The following is a 16,042-nucleotide window of genomic DNA, read 5'->3' as shown; positions in this document are numbered from 1 at the left end:
TGGTCATGTCCTTGCAATGCTAATAGCAATAATTTGTGCGCGACTCATGGGTATGAATTTCACCAACAGCATTATACAGGATTGAACACATTGTAAAATCAGAATTTCGGCAGAATGAATTGATGACCAACGACCCTTATAATTGTGTCATTAACAATAAATGATGTTGACTACATGTTTATCATATACCTATGCGTTGTATTCTTTATTATATAAAACAAAACGTTTAACTAGTTGTTAAAAGGTTTAAATGTAATCATAATTAATTGTGCCAGCTCTTCTAATAAAAACAGCAGAGACCAATACATTTTTCAAAATGCATTTTTTTGTAATTTGTAAACAGCAAATAATCGTGTTCTGCAGTTCGTGGTCACATATAGGCAAGCGTTCATTTGCAACAATAAAAAAGTTAACTGAGATGTTAGTCTTTTGCGATTAATTGAGACACAACTAGTTTTTCTACAAACAGCTTAAATTCCTACTCGCACTGTGCGGCAATAATGCACAATTTACCCCAAAAATAGAGAAATATTGGTCGCAAGAAAGTATTTTATTGTTACTGTCCCGCAAGACAGCGACGAAAAGCTGCAGAAGGCGTAAGAAAAATTGACTTATCTAACATAGTACAACAGTACATGACTCCACAGTCTTCAAATCAAATGGATCCATACATTTTTTATTTATCAATAAAATAGGGTTCATGCCGCGCAGGGGAGAGTATCGCTTACGTTGTAGGTTGTGTTCAGTCCCCTTATTACGATTATCAAGGTTCTACATGTGGTTCCGGTAGATGGATAATGATTCATAACATTCAGTAAGTTGACACTCTTTCTAAACATTCATTTTGCAGTTGCGCAAATGTTCTTAATACCGTGCAATAGTGCATTACACAACTTGTTGTATTGTCAAATTTAAAGGCAAACTATGTAAATATGAGGACTTAGATCTAATTTTACTTAATATTTAAAAACGTGCCATATAACACGACACAAGGGAGGTGAATCGTGCTATTTCATGATCACTGGTTGTCGATTAATTAAAGTTCTTTGGAATTTTGAGAAAGTAAAAACTGTACAATTATATAAGATATGTTTATACGCAAGTAACACTTACATATTTCATATGATAATCAATTTTAATGTGATTTATAATTTTGTTCCACATAGTGTCAGGGCAGGTTATACAGATTAAGGTCCTAAGAACTTTTTTTCATGTAATGTAATATACCAGTCGTGATATTTTAATGAATATAAACCAATAATTGTAAAAAAATACGGTATTTTAGAACTTTTCTTTTTTTCGTCAATCTGGTTGACGGTCCCTTTAACATGTTTCACGTTGTTGTTGTTTCGTTTCGGCTTTGTTCCTCTTTTAACTTTCGGTGACTGTTCGATCCCGTCAAAAAAGAAGATATACCTACAACAAATAACTTACTTGCTTAAGAAAACGAGATTATGAAAATTGTTACGCATGTCTACGTCGTAAAAATGTATTTGTCTCAGAAGTGAAATATTTTTTATTCTTCGTTTAATTTACGATTTATAAGGTGGTGCACCATTTTTGCCTTGTGAGAGCAGTATCAAACCTGTCGAACATGGCGACCATCATGACACCGCGTGACTCGGGGCGTTTCATCGCGGAAAATAGCAAGGGTGTTAAGATCATTTCCGATGGAGTGCGAAAGATTGCCGAGTTCATGGCGCAGAAAATTAAAGAGGGCTCGTACAACATGCAGAGCTGGAAAGAACACGAACTCAACCCTAAGACCATGGATAAAGCCGCCCTGGATTGGATTTTCGTCTCCGACACGCTGAATTTCTCCTTTTGGTCAGAAGACGAAAACGACAAGTATGTTGTGAACTATGGCGGGAAAAAGCACACGGGTTACTGGTCTTTGTGCGCCGCCATAAACCGTGCATTGGACGAGGGTAAGTATCTTAGCGATGGTACTTGTATTATAGGGTGCGAGTTTTAATTTGTTGAACAAAAAAAGAATTAGTCTTTGTATTGCCTCGCCACCAATGACATTTGTTTGAAAAAATACATCATCCAGAAAATCCTGTGTTTTAACAATTATATTCTTTGTACTTTTAAATGTGACTTCCCTAATGCCATAATATTCTTCTACGTAAAATATGAAACATTTAAGGCTTGTGGAAATTAACAGTTTTGCAATGATGGAACACTTAATTGTTTTTCCAGGCATACCATTTACTGATCCGCATTTCTACGCGACGATCACGCGCGATAAGCTCGAGCACGTGCTGCGTTCCGACTCGAAGCAGACCATACCTCTACTGGACGAACGTCTGCAAGTGCTTCAGGAGGCGGGAAAAGTTCTGCTGCAGAAGTTCGATGGTAGTTTCGTCAACGTGATCAGGCTATGCGAAAAGAGTGCGCAGACGTTGGTACAAATGATTGTGGAGAACTTCCCTTCTTACAGGTCCGGTTCGAGGGTTATGCTAAACGATGTTATATCTCTTATACCCAGCTTTCTCAACACTTGATTGTCCGTTTTAAGAAGAATAGCTGCTTAACTGCACTATTTTCTAATTGCGATATAATAAGCATGACTTATATTGTTATCACAGTTTACAAATTTAAAGACACTTGAGAGTGATATATTATAGAATAACTATAATACAATTGTGTTCATTATTATGTTCGATGACATAGATTGATAAGACAGTAAAGAAAGCTGACAAGTGATGGTCTGCGGTGTAAGTTTATACGCAAATGAAATCACGTCATGTGAATTACACATATATTGTTTTTCCTTCCTCAGAGACATGACAGAATTTTGCGGGAAAACGGTCGCCATTTACAAGCGCGCGCAGATCCTCGTGGCCGACATCTGGGCGTGCTTCGAAGGTAAAGGTTACGGGGAGTTCACGGACATTGACACAATCACGATGTTTGCCGACTACAGAATTCCACAGGCTTTGCTTTATTTCGGAGTGATTGAGTATTCGGACGAGCTAATGGAGTTCCTACGGAAGGACCCGATGATGAAAACTGGTGAGTCATCTACGAATGGTCATGCAAAATATGATTAATGGAAATTACTTTAACCCATTTATGCCTTGTGGACTCTACCATCCTTCTAAATAGAATCAATTTATTTCCAAAATTAGGGATGTCTAGTATATTTATTTCTATAATTATAATATTTCTTATAGAAATTCCTTTAAGCAAACAGCGCAGATCCTGATGAGACGCCGCATCATGCCAAGGCCATTTATCTAGACGCTAGGCATAAATGGGTTTAGCGACGTGAGCGGAATTAATTTGCCACCCATCTTTTTCTTAATTTTTTTAAGTTGACAACACATGCATCATGTAAGAATTAATTTATGAAAGGTCGCCGTGTTGTAATGGATATGGTGTCCGCCTAGCGACCGGGAGGTCACGGGTTCGATCCCTACCGAGCGGGAGCGTTCTTTAGATCTCCCCCAAAGACACCAAGTACTGGTTCTAGGCCCAGGAAACGGACTCGAGAGCGTTTATATAAGCCATAGGCTTTCGATGCAATCGAGCTAAAATAAATAGGTTTAAACTAATTTATGAAAGTCAAGTAAGTGAAACATGCAGACAATACTTGTTTAAGAGACATTAAGAAATTAGGTAGCACTTGTGACTTCTTTCATTTCTATGTATATTTTTCTAAAACTAAAAGGTTACATAAGTTAAAACAGTGTCATAATGTGACATATAACAGAGCTTTTCTTTATAAATAATTTTATCAGTGATGATCGGCAAGAGAAAATCGAACGTTGTTTTAAATTAGTTTACAATTTAAACAGTATAGCATGATGGCTATTGTGCTATTATGTTTTGATGTGCATGTATTAACACAAAATACACAATGAAACATGTACTGTACCTTTAAATACTGAAATACATGAGAACATTCGGCGATGTATACAAATATAAGACTTCTTGAAAACATGACTTGTCTAGGTGACCGGTACGAAGTGGAAATCCGCGGCTGCAGCATCTGGGCGACCGAGCTGGTTAGTGAGGAAACCCGACGGATCTTGGATGCCGACGTCGACGGAAGAAATCTGATCTCTAATTCGATCATAATTGACTTCTATTTGTGGGATTACCGTCGGGCACATGCCGACGAGATGGGAAACATTCCGTTTCACAAGATCCGCTGTATTTACTATTAAACCAATGTCCTTATTTTACATATTTGCCTTACTTCGTATAGATATCAACTGCTCCTTATAATCGAAGGTTGAATGAAAACAACTTCAGGGGTAACAGCTCATCACGGTTTTCCTATCGATTGTTAAATACAACCATGCAACTTTTTTCTTAATATTGTTAAAATACATTCCAAATGTTGCGGATTCGGCTCTGCAGCAGTGCATTACCAAGTTTTGAGTTCTTGACATTTTGAAGTTAGTTGTACATTTTTTTTGTGTCATACACTTTTTTTAACATTCTGCAAAAAAACACAACGGTGTGCAACAATACCAAAACTGTTGCTCAGAGAAAATTGAGGCTGATGCTGTACAAGGGCATAACATATTTTTTTCTTAAAAAATGATGTGAAGATATTACCTAAGTAGTGATATAGTTTGTGTGCTGCTTAAAATAATCACAATGTTTACAACAAGAGCACCGCCTAGCGGGTGCAGACCGCTCATCTATTTTTCTTTTTAAAGGTGAAGGAACCTATCTCATTTTCAATCACAAAGGAAGGAGGGGTGGAGTGGAGGGGGGTGTATAGTGTGGGGGTGTGGTCATTTATTACATTTTCTTCCAAAAGGGGGGGGGATTCTTGGGTGGGATATTTAAAAAAAAAAATATATTTTTTTTTTGGGGGGGGGAGGGGGGGGGGGTGTATAGTGTTAGGGTGTGTTGGTCATTTATTAGATGATCTTCAAGAAAAAAACAACACTTTTCTTTTGGGGGGGGATTCGGGGGGTGGGGGGGGGGGGCTTGGGGGATGGTTTGGGTGGAGTCTATTGTGGTATGTCAGGTTAGAGTTGTTTTGTCAAAGTATCAATCAAATCTAATCATAAATAAAGAAGTTATGGCAATTTTAGCAAAATTTAATAATTTGACCTTGAGAGTCAAGGTCATTCAAAGGTCAAGGTAAAATTCACCTTGCCAGGTACAGTACCCTCATGATAGCATGAAAGTATTTTAAGTTTGAAAGCAATAGCTTTGATACTTTAGAAGTAAAGTGGATCTAAACCCAAAATTTAACCATATATTCAAAGTTACTATGTCAAAAAAGGGCCAGTATTCCATAAAAATGACAACCAGAGTTATGCAACTTGTCCTTTACTGTCCCCTTATGATAGTTAGCGAGTGTTCTAAGTATGAAAGCAGTATCTATGATACTTGAGGGGTAAAGTGGACCAAACACAAAACTTAACCAAATTTTCAATTTTCTAAGTATAAAAAGGGCACATAATTCTATCAAAATGCCAGTCAGAGTTACATAACTTTGCCTGCACAGTCCCCATATGATAGTTAGTACATGTAAGTGTTGCAAGTATGAAAGCAATAGCTTTGATACTTAAGGAATAAAATGGACCAAAACACAAAACTAAACCAAAATTTTCAATTTTCTAAGTATAAAAAGGGAACATAATTCTGTCAAAATTCCAGTCAGAGTTACATTACTTTGCCTGCACAGTCCCCTTATGATAGTTAGTACATGTAAGTGTTGCAAGTATGAAAGCAATAGCTTTGATACTTAAGGAATAAAATGGACCTAAACACAAAACTCAACCAAAATTTTCAATTTTCTAAGTATAAAAAGGGAACATAATTCTGTCATAATGCACGCCAGAGTTATCTAACTTTTCCTGCCCAGTCCCCTCATGATATTAAGTAAGTGTACCAAGTTTGAATGCAATAGCATTGATACTTTATGAGAAAAGTGGACCTAAACGCAAAACTTAACCAGACGCCGACGCCAAGGTGATGACAATAGCTCATTTTTTTTCCAAAAAATAGATGAGCTAAAAAAGAACAGTGAACATTCATGCTGAAACAAAAAACGTGAAGGCTGACAATCCGGAAAAATACAGAGTATTTTATGTTTCATTTTGGATTTTTCTTTTCTTTTAATTACTAATTATACATAATACATCAGCAAATTACAAACCCAATCATATGAATAAACAATATATTGCACATATTTCGCATTCTATTCCACATTCACATTGCAGTAGCATAAATTTCTTTTTTTATTAGTCTATTTTATGAAACTTGCAAGACACATTGTGTTTTCTTCCTTGTTAAAATGTTTATCAATATAAACATACACTTGGGTGTTTAAATTTAAATTAGAATCAATCAAACTTATTACTAGACAAGAGGTCCCTCACCTAAGTGTTCACATGTTTCTGCTATAGCCATTTGAAGAAAACTGCACATCCCCTGGTGGCCATGTTTTTCAATAAACCAGAATCAATGTAATAGTCTATTGGGATATCATTAACACATGTTATTGACAAGTGTCATAAAGATTGGACAAAACATGTGACTCCCAGAGTGTCACAAGGTTTCACTGTAGCTATATGAGGAAATCTGTCACGCCCCTGATGCACAAGTTTTACAACTGACCTTAAACTAAGCAGATATATCACAAGCTTTTTGCGCCCTATGCCACGGGTCCGAAATTCGGCCCCATTCCCAATGCAAATCTGGTCGTTTTTTTCCCAATTGAAAAAATTTTATTCCCAATTCCAAAAAAAAAAAAAATTTTTTTTTTTTTAACCTTAAATTATATGAGTTAACCTGATCCAGTGTAGAATATAGAAAGTATTGCATAATTAAATTATTTGTTGCATTGAATTTGTTTTAAAAACTGTAAAATATGTTAATGATTATTTAAGACTTTCCTTATTTTCCTCATAATCTGGCGCTTCGTGCGATTTTTTTCACCTCAAAAAAGGTCAGGCCTTTTCCCCAAATTCAGATTAAAAAACCTGCACTTATTACACATGTTCATAATATTTTGTAAAATTTTAATAATAAGTTATCAAAAAAGTCTTTATTTACCAGTTAACGGCTTCTTTGAAATATAAGAAACACTTTTTACATGTGATAATTTTTCCCAATTGAGCCAACTTTGCGACTATTTTTTTTCCCAAAATGGGGGTTTTCATGACGCGAAATTCCCAAAATTTCCAGTGTGGTGTTTTCCCAAAATGGAGCAGAAAAAGCCTGTATAATCATTAATATAGATATTTGGAGAATAAGTTTCTTGATGATAGGGCAAAAAATATTACTTTTAGAGCTTTAACTTGACCTTTTGACCTAGTTTCTTACCCCCACCAAATCCTGTTTCGAGCTTTTCAGAGATAGTATTTGATAAAATGTTCGGACCAAGTTTCATGAAGATTGGGCCATAAATGGGGCACCTAGAGTGACTGTGTTCACAATGTAAATGTTGACATCACATGAAAGACAAACAAAAGATGATCACAAAAGCTCACCATGAGATTGACATAGGCAATCAAGGTAAAATTACACAATTTCAGATGAGCTTCAGATGGCATTATATACACAATTTTTTTCGCATTAATACCGCAATATACAAATGTACAAGTATACTCGATATTAGCCAGTTCTTTGAAAAAGTTAATGCATTCAAAAACAATACCCTTGATCAAACACAACATATCCACTGTTTGCTTATTAAACACCTCAGCTTGTGAACCAGCAATAGTTTTGTCTTCATATCACAGTATATTTAATAAATGTGGTCCATTTCTATGTCCTGTTTTCACTCTGTCAAGTACGCTGCAACTGGATTTGAAATTTACCTGCAAAAACAGTATTACGCACTTATAAAACAACATGTAATACCGTACTGGTAACATAAGATAAGGCTAAGTGTGGTTATTTAACTTGTATAATGTAAAAATGATAGGTTTTGTAAAGTAAAATGTCTCTTACAATTCATAAATTGAATGACCAATATCATGATCATGATTTTAATTTAATTTGAACATTGTGAAAATTGTATTATATTGGAAGAGACTTTGATAAAGAATAAATAATATATACCATTATTTGATTAACTAAAGAATCCAGAGGACTAGAATTCCACTATAAATTGTCTACCTGTGCAAACATGCATCCTTCACTATTAATTTAAATAGCGGAATGTATTGCACAAACATTACCGGTATTTGCAAATCTTGTATTTGATATAAGAAATAAAGCAATAAGATTTGGAAAAATAACTGATATCATAATGTTCAGGAATAAAATGATGCATTAGTTGTTAACAATTTTTAAGCAAAATTTAAATATCTTACATCAATAAACATGCTAATCTGGGACAATACTTTACTGACATGCATTAACTCTTTCAGTGCGGGAACCGAATTTTGAAGGCCTGTGCAAACAGTTTGGATCCAGATGAGACGCCACAGAACATGGCGTCTCATCAGGATCCAAACTGTTTGCTATTCTGATAGTATTCTTTGAAAAAAATCGAAGAAAATGCTAATTTTAGAAATTTAACAGACAACATTTTAGCAGACGACGAATTTCCCAGCATGCAAAGGGTTAAAACCCTTTTCCCAGAGCACGGCTCATATATACATGTATAAAGGAAGTCTCATCTTACGGAACATCATGTTAAGGACGGAAAGTGTTGTCCCTTATTTGCCTTATTGAACTGCACATGATAGTCTGGGATGGCACTTAACTCTTTCAGTGCGGGAACCAAATTTTGAAGGCCTTTGCAAACAGTTTAGATCCAGATGAGACTCCACAGAACGTGGTGTCTCATCTGGATCCAAACTGTTTGCTATTCTGATAGTATTCTTTGAAAAAAAATCGAAGAAAATGCTAATTTTAGAAATTCAGCAGACGACATTTTAGCAGACGACAAATTTCCCAGCATGCAAAGGGTTAAGGACGGAAAGTGTTGTCCCTAATTTGCCTAATTGAACTGCACATGATAGTCTGGGATGGCACTTAAAGCACATGCTTTAAACACCATTGTCTCAGAGAAAGGCCCATATGTAAAACAAATCAATCATGCTTACATGATGGCATTGCACTGACTTCCGCAGTTATAACAGAGTTGATGCCAATATTTGCCAATGCACCCCTGATAACACCACAGGACATGGCTAAGTACTGAAAATGTTTGCAGTTGTTATAAAAGCTTTTTACATGTAGAAACAAAACATTCCTCTTAGTTAAACAACAAAAAAACAGCATTTATTAATTTTTCAAGTTCATTTAAGTGAGTGTTCAGACACTCAAATTTATGATACCTCTGACGTAAATCATATCTGTAGAAAGCATGTTTAAATAACACATCATAAAGTGCATTTCTTAAGAAATAGCTTTCTGTGAAGTAATTTAAAGTAGTATTAACACTCGCACTCAGAGAAAAGATGAAAATGGCTATGTGCAAACAGCATAAACCAGAACAGCCTGCGAGTAAATCGCAGGCTGTTCAGGTTTCATGCTGTTTGCTGCTCATCCATATCTATGGGTTGGAAATGAAGCCTTTAAAACTTGAATCTAGTAAGAAAGGTCGTTAATTAAATTAACTTTCTAAGGGACTACAAACACATCAAAAGAAGTGGTAAATGGTTAAAAATAGGAGGACTACAAATGCATCAAAATACTTATCTAAGTGGTAAAGGGTTAACAATAGGTAAGTCTCACCTTAGGAGCCACCTCCATGTACTGTTTACCACTTGACATCTGAGTGAGAAACCTGAACTTATTGTCTTGCAGCACATAGACACCCTGAAATCCAAATACAGAGTATACGTCAAACTTTAACACAAAGAAATCCTTTAACCCTTTGCATGCTGGGACATTTGTCATCTGCTAAAATGTCGTCTGCTAAATTTATAAAATAAGCATTTTCTTCGATTTTTTTCAAAGAATACAATCAGAATAGCAAACAGTTTGGATCCTGATGAGACGCCACGTTCTGTGGCGTCTCATCTGGATCCAAACTGTTTGCAAAGGCCTTCAAAATTCGGTTCCCGCATTGTAAGGGTTAAAAAAGGAAAAGCTGTTCCCAAATGATTTTTTTTTACAAATGTGCAGATGTGTAGCCATTTAATCATTTGGCAAGAGTATGTCTAAAAGAGTTAAAATAATACTTTGTTGTTATCAATAATTTAAATTAAAATAAAGAGTTAATTGTATCATTAACACATGTGTTTTGTTGTTCTAAACAAGAAAAGTAAATTTACAATATTGTGTTACCAGCATTTTTTGTAATTAATTGAAGTTAAACATTGGTATCGTACAAAATATTTTGTAATATACATAAAAATAATCTTACTAAAATAATGGAAAATTTTCACAATAATGTATAAGCGATTGGGTACGTTTTCCCTACTTCATGGTGTGTTATCTGTTTCTTTATTCAACGTCTGATTACTTTTTTCAAAGGTCCATAAATATAGTTTAAAGCCTAGAACAATATGTTCACTCAAAATTAAACCGGGTTATTAACCGGGTACCTACTTGGTGGTTGGTCCTTAAGTTGTCAACCTGCTTCTTAAACACAGCGCTCCAGAATTCTTTACATATGAACTTCATGATGTCTAGGTCGTCTTTAAAGCGTGGAGATTCTTTTGTGAACCTACAAAGTGCAGTACATGTGAAGATCAGTCACTGACATAAATAAAGGAAGTCCAAATAAGAAGACATACTTATGTTGGTTAGTCAACTACATAAAAACTGTAATGTAGACGATTGATATTCATAACATTAAAAAAAAAAGCTGTTAGTCAGCAGTCAGAATTCCAAACACGGTTTAAGGCTAAAGAGTTCTGCAAGCTTTATTTTTGCATTATCTCTCAGCACAATTCTTTTGACAAGATTTAAATGCCATTTATGGTTCTGTAATTCAGGGCAATTTTAAAGCTTTTGAAATGAGCAAGCCATACACGGGTAAAGAATCCATTGTTTGAGTGCATAAAAGTACTTTCAGAGTGTAATTAAGGTTAATTCATAATCCCGTAATAAGAAACTTCTTTGCAGAATAAAAACAAGAACTATGTAACAAACACTAATGCCCCCCAAAACATGTTTTTGAACACTGACAAAAGCACTACATTCACCACAGTGAAAAGAAAGACAAAGGGCCATCATTCTGCCAAAACTGGTTGCAGCAAACATTTTGTCCTTTACAATCATTTACAAATCAATGACTTTATTATGTACATGTACTTCAGTCAGTTGTTTAAGTTTGAACGAAATCACGAAGTGGTTCATAAGATGTCAACTACACAAAATTTTATAAGGCTATATGTTCTATTGTGGAAAACAGAGAAAGGGCCATAGTTCAGCCAAACCTTAATGCAGTAATTTGAGTAAATACCGGGTATTTTTTTTATTGTTCATTAAGGTCATCTGCTAAATTAGCCAAGCAGTTGTAAAACACAACTTACAGAGGAAATACAAACAGAGGGAAATAATTTAGCCAAAACTCCTTGCAGATGAAAGTTTTTACTTTACGATCATCTACACATTTTAGTCTGACTTTCAACTGTGAATGTTTTAGCAAGATCAACATCAATGTTTAAAACACAAGCTTCAGTATGTAGGGATGTACATGCGGTTGGACACGTTAAGTGCATTACGCCTCTTACTGCTGCTGCATAATAAAGTATTTTCTGAAGTTTTGAGTCATTCATAAGATTTGACATCTTTACCATGTCCACCACCCCATTTTTTACCTTACCTTTCTTACAATGTCAAATAGATTTGTGAAAAATTGTATTTGGCAATAAGCAAAATAATGTACTTTTCTTAAAGGGGCCTTTTCACAGATTTTGGCATTTTTTTATACTTAGTCATTAAATGCTTTATATTGATAAATGTAAACATTGGATCGTAAAAGCTCCAGTAAAAAATCAAGAAAAAAAATAAAAAAAGCAAAAGAACATTGCCCGGAGCAGGTTTCGAACCAGTGACCCCTGGAGTCCTGCCAGAGTCCTGAAGTAAAAACGCTTTAGCCTACTGAGCTATTCCGCAGAGTACACATTCTTGACGTATTTTATACCTTATATAAGCAATCTTCGTAGTTTCACAAAATTTAACGACGAAAACAGAACTCTCCAAATTATTCAATCGTTTCGCGTTGCAACGCTTTATAATTTTTAGGTTTTAAAATCATCAAAAGATGCATATAATGGCTATATTAGAGTATGGTTAATGTTCAGTATTACTGTTTCCTCACAAATATCACAACTAAAACGAAAACTTACGAATCTGAAACAACTTTTTTCAATTTTGTCAATTTACCAAAGCGTGAAAAGATCCCTTTAAATGGTTAACTACATTCTGATACATATAAACAGTGCTTAGGTAGCAGTTTCATGTATTTTTTTTTCAGGTATGACGCAGCTTTCAGGGCCAAAAAACCCTTCTTCGCAAGGGGACTCTTTTTCATACCCTTAATCAAAAAGGCCCTTTTCCCTGCAGAAATTTCTTTAAAATCATGCATTTGTCTCTAAATGTCCAATCTACCTCAGTAACTTTTATTCCCCAAAGCCAGAAAATTGTGCCTTTTTGTCCACGAAAAAGTCTGTGGCCCTTTCCCCAAAGTTGGTGTTTTGGCCCTGGCTTTAGACCCTAAAATTTACCTTTCAACTATGCTCTGCCCAATGCGGAATCCAAGTGACTCAAGCTTGTTGATACACTGGTCCTTAAAAAAAGGTTTATTCATTAATAACAAGAGCCATAAGCTCTGCCATAGTTGTAACAATGCTGCATTAAATAAATATTATAAACTAAAATTAATGGTAGGTTGCCCAGACGGGTAACATTCTGTACTACTTGGTTAGCACAGCCAAAGATTAAGTAGATTATAGACAAGTTAGTAGATATCATAATTATCTAATCCTTATCAACAAAGTCAGAAAATATTATTAAGTTGCTGTCTTGACTAAAAACATAATGTCTTTTATAGGCCTGAATCTCTATGCTTTTTTAAAATACACTGATAAACTGAGGGAAAACAGTTTCATGCTGTTTTGAAAAGAAAGTAACTAAGTTGACTGAATGGATTAAAATATTTTACAATATACTAACACAGAAACAAAACTTATCAAGATAAGCAAACTTGCAGTAACTAATTTCTTTCTCTAATAAATTATTTAAGGGTGAATTGGTAAAATTTTAGACTTTTGGAAATCATAATTGTGCTGGAGTATGTGGGAATGCAGCGATTGTTTGCCTTCTTTATTAAGTACCTGTAAAAGGTACTTTCCCAATTGAGAAAAAGAAGGAACATCTTGTCAGTATCATTCTCAGAGTGAACTATCTGCAAGTGAACAAATAAAATGAGCACTGAAACTGAAAATTTCAAGCTAAATTGCTTGTGAATGAATATTTGATTTGGAGCTGGGAGATTATGTAGCCTGCAACACAGCAATCTCGCGGAAAATGACAGCAAGAGCCAAGAATAACGTGGTGAAATATCACGATTTTTTGGTTGCGTGCAAAGGATAATGTCCATAGGCTGCCATTTTCGTAAACTAAATATGTTTAATATGATGTTTATTCATCGTTTTCCTTAATTGGTAACGAAAGACGTCTGTTTAGTGATGAACTTTGAACTGTCGAAACATGAAATGTGTTGTTTACAATGACCAAGTTACATTGCCAGTTAAAAATGATATTCATTTTTTTGTTATTTATTGTTTTCTATATGTGGTCTTGTATCCAAACTTCATGCATGGTGTTCTTGTGTGAATTATCTGTTGAAAATCCTAGAAAGATCAAAAAGATATGGGCATTTTATAAGCCATGTAAATTGTTTGAATCATATCAAATTATCAATATTGAAAATGGAACATAAATAAAACATTCAGATTGAGATGATTTATTGTAGGAATCAACAAGATTTGCATATATTTTAATATAATATATTATCAATTCGCATATTATCAAGCTTGATTCGTTATTGACCTTATTCTTCATTTCATTTAAGGTGTTGCAAAGTCTTAAACACGAATCAAAACTGAAATGAACTTTTGCAGGCAGAAAGACTACTAAATGGCCTTTAAATTTATGTGTAAACTTCTTACTTTCCAACAGAGTTATAGCATGTGGCCGCAAAAAAAATGTTCAACCTCGATTTGGAAACGAGACGGAAGTCAACAAAGTCGTATATACATGTTAGCAAAACATACCGAAATGTTTGACAAAGAGTAGTCAATGGACTCCCAGAACCTTTGATAATTTTTGCTATGGCGGCTCTGGCAGTCCATATGCACCCCTTCATAAACATGGGTGCATTTCAGCGCAGCGAATCCGTGCGCTTCACTAAACAGAGTTACAGGCGTCGTTCGAGAAAAATTGAGGAAAATAATGAATAAACTTCATAACCATGTTAAATTTACCTGAATGGAAACCTACGGATGTTATCCTTTGCATGCATCTGATAAAAACACGACAATGTTTCAACACACTTTTCTCGCTGACATTGTTATGTTTAAACAGTGTATTCTGTATCGAATACCACATCGTTATCGACTTTTTGGCTCCAACACATAACGCGACGTACAAAATATTGGTGTAATGCGACCTGACCTATATTGGGTCAATTTTCCAATATGGCGGATACAGCGTACAAAACAAAACCTTAGTCAATGCAAATCAATTATTTCTTGCTTCAATGCTTCAATGGTACCATTTGGATGAGTTTGTGGTTTAGATAGCAGCAATTTTCCTTGTCCAATTGGGAAAAGTACCCGTACCGGTCCAATTGGGAAAAATTGAGTCGTGAAAACCTCAAAATTGGGAAAAAATCGAGTTGTGAAATCCTTAAATTGGGAAAATCGCGTCGTGAAGTTTGGGTTTTATTGAATACATCATACAGTTCATACTTAATTGAACATACCCATTAAAAGAATCATTTGCAGGCATGCCTTAATGACCATTAAGTAATTAAGTTGAAATAAATAAAATATTATAAAGAACACACAAAATCAATTACAAGTTGTTTTAATCTCTTGTTAAGCAATGTCTCTGTCTTTCATTTTTTTGAAAATTTCAACAATCTTTGATGTTTGATCATCTATCAGTTGCTGGCATACCTCTCTGCACAGCATCATTAGTGCTGTCAATGTGTTGTGTGATAGACGGTCCCGATTGTTTGTGCAAAGATTGTTCATTAGACTGAACACCCTTTCCACAGAGGCAAGGTTACAAACCGACATAAAACAGTACGCTGGCTGCCTGACAAAAGAACCGGACACAGTAACGACACTATTGATTGCACGCGCTGAATAATAAAACCCCAAATTAATCGAGTGCGTGGTTACACACAACTATACGATTTTCTTTGTTCGCTCGCCGAAAGTTGGGTTTTGTTACGAAAATTTCGGTGGTTTTGAGAAAAAATTCGGACGTCGATTGGGATTTTTTCAGATGCCGCTTTGGGAATTCGGGAATTTTTGCTTGATTGGGAAAGTACCGTTTACCGGTACTTTATAAAGAAGGAGGAAAATCGCTGGATAGGTAAATTTTAATAAGCTCTTGCAGTTTCAGTGTTCTTCAACCTTTAAATTGTTGATAACATTTTGCACCCATGGACAAGAGAGAGCGCATTGCAACTCTCAGCCTAAGCTGAGAGTTGAATTATTGCAACTAGACAAAGAGTAGCTCTGATTACAATGCGTTTTAAAGAACAGGCCTTGAAGATGCTGTGTGCAAAATATCATCTTAAACTGTCAAACTGTCAAATATTTATCGAGATACGCAGTCTTCAACATCAAAGTGATCCGCTATGGGTAATGATCCAGTAATGCACTAATGGTAACTTGACTGTATACTCCTGGGAGATTTGTATATGTCAATTAACATGTATTGTATGAACCATATAAATGCCGTCCGATGATTGAGTAAAACAAAACTCTCATGTGAATAAAGTGCCTGACCGCATTCGTTCTTACTTGGTTATCTTTTTCAGTAGTTCGATGAAGAAAGGCTACAATTTCTGAGTGTAGCAAATCGAAAATTACATCGTCCGCCATCTTGTCAGTTTATTGAAATTATTAAATGTTAC

General features: G+C 35.2%; 2 protein-coding genes across 2 annotated transcripts; one reads left to right on the top strand and one right to left on the bottom strand.

Annotated features, from left to right (window-relative positions):
• The first annotated feature begins 730 nt into the window (after positions 1-730).
• LOC127874559 (queuosine salvage protein-like) lies at positions 731-4,193 on the top strand. The gene is made up of 5 exons (XM_052418941.1): positions 731-814; positions 1,547-1,928; positions 2,203-2,443; positions 2,786-3,018; positions 3,961-4,193. The coding sequence occupies exons 2-5, from the start codon at positions 1,595-1,597 to the stop codon at positions 4,173-4,175; spliced, it is 1,023 nt and encodes a 340-aa protein (XP_052274901.1). The 5' UTR covers positions 731-814; positions 1,547-1,594; the 3' UTR covers positions 4,176-4,193.
• A 3,322-nt stretch (positions 4,194-7,515) lies between these two features.
• LOC127874567 (trafficking protein particle complex subunit 6b-like) lies at positions 7,516-16,042 on the bottom strand. The gene is made up of 6 exons (XM_052418958.1): positions 15,930-16,042; positions 12,615-12,676; positions 10,489-10,606; positions 9,670-9,753; positions 9,036-9,129; positions 7,516-7,799 (listed from the first exon to the last, which is right to left on the bottom strand). The coding sequence occupies exons 1-6, from the start codon at positions 16,008-16,010 to the stop codon at positions 7,768-7,770; spliced, it is 471 nt and encodes a 156-aa protein (XP_052274918.1). The 5' UTR covers positions 16,011-16,042; the 3' UTR covers positions 7,516-7,767.

This window comes from Dreissena polymorpha, chromosome 3 (genome assembly GCF_020536995.1).
Source record: "Dreissena polymorpha isolate Duluth1 chromosome 3, UMN_Dpol_1.0, whole genome shotgun sequence".
Classification (NCBI taxonomy): domain Eukaryota; kingdom Metazoa; phylum Mollusca; class Bivalvia; order Myida; family Dreissenidae; genus Dreissena; species Dreissena polymorpha.
Note: the sequence above shows the minus strand (reverse complement) of the source record. Positions and strands in the feature narration are given on the sequence as shown.

Bases quoted from the DNA above. Each gene is read 5' to 3' on its own strand.
- LOC127874559 (XM_052418941.1), top strand. From the start codon at position 1,595: ATGGCGACCATCATGACACCGCGTGACTCGGGGCGTTTCATCGCGGAA. The intron at 1,929-2,202 runs GTAAGTATCTTA...TTGTTTTTCCAG, and splicing joins AAACCGTGCATTGGACGAGG to GCATACCATTTACTGATCCG. The intron at 2,444-2,785 runs GTCCGGTTCGAG...TTCCTTCCTCAG, and splicing joins GAGAACTTCCCTTCTTACAG to AGACATGACAGAATTTTGCG.
- LOC127874567 (XM_052418958.1), bottom strand. From the start codon at position 16,010: ATGGCGGACGATGTAATTTTCGATTTGCTACACTCAGAAATTGTAGCC. The intron at 9,754-10,488 runs GTAGGTACCCGG...TTTGGATTTCAG, and splicing joins ACTTAAGGACCAACCACCAA to GGTGTCTATGTGCTGCAAGA. The intron at 7,800-9,035 runs GTAAGCATGATT...CTGTTTTTGCAG, and splicing joins AGTCAGTGCAATGCCATCAT to GTAAATTTCAAATCCAGTTG.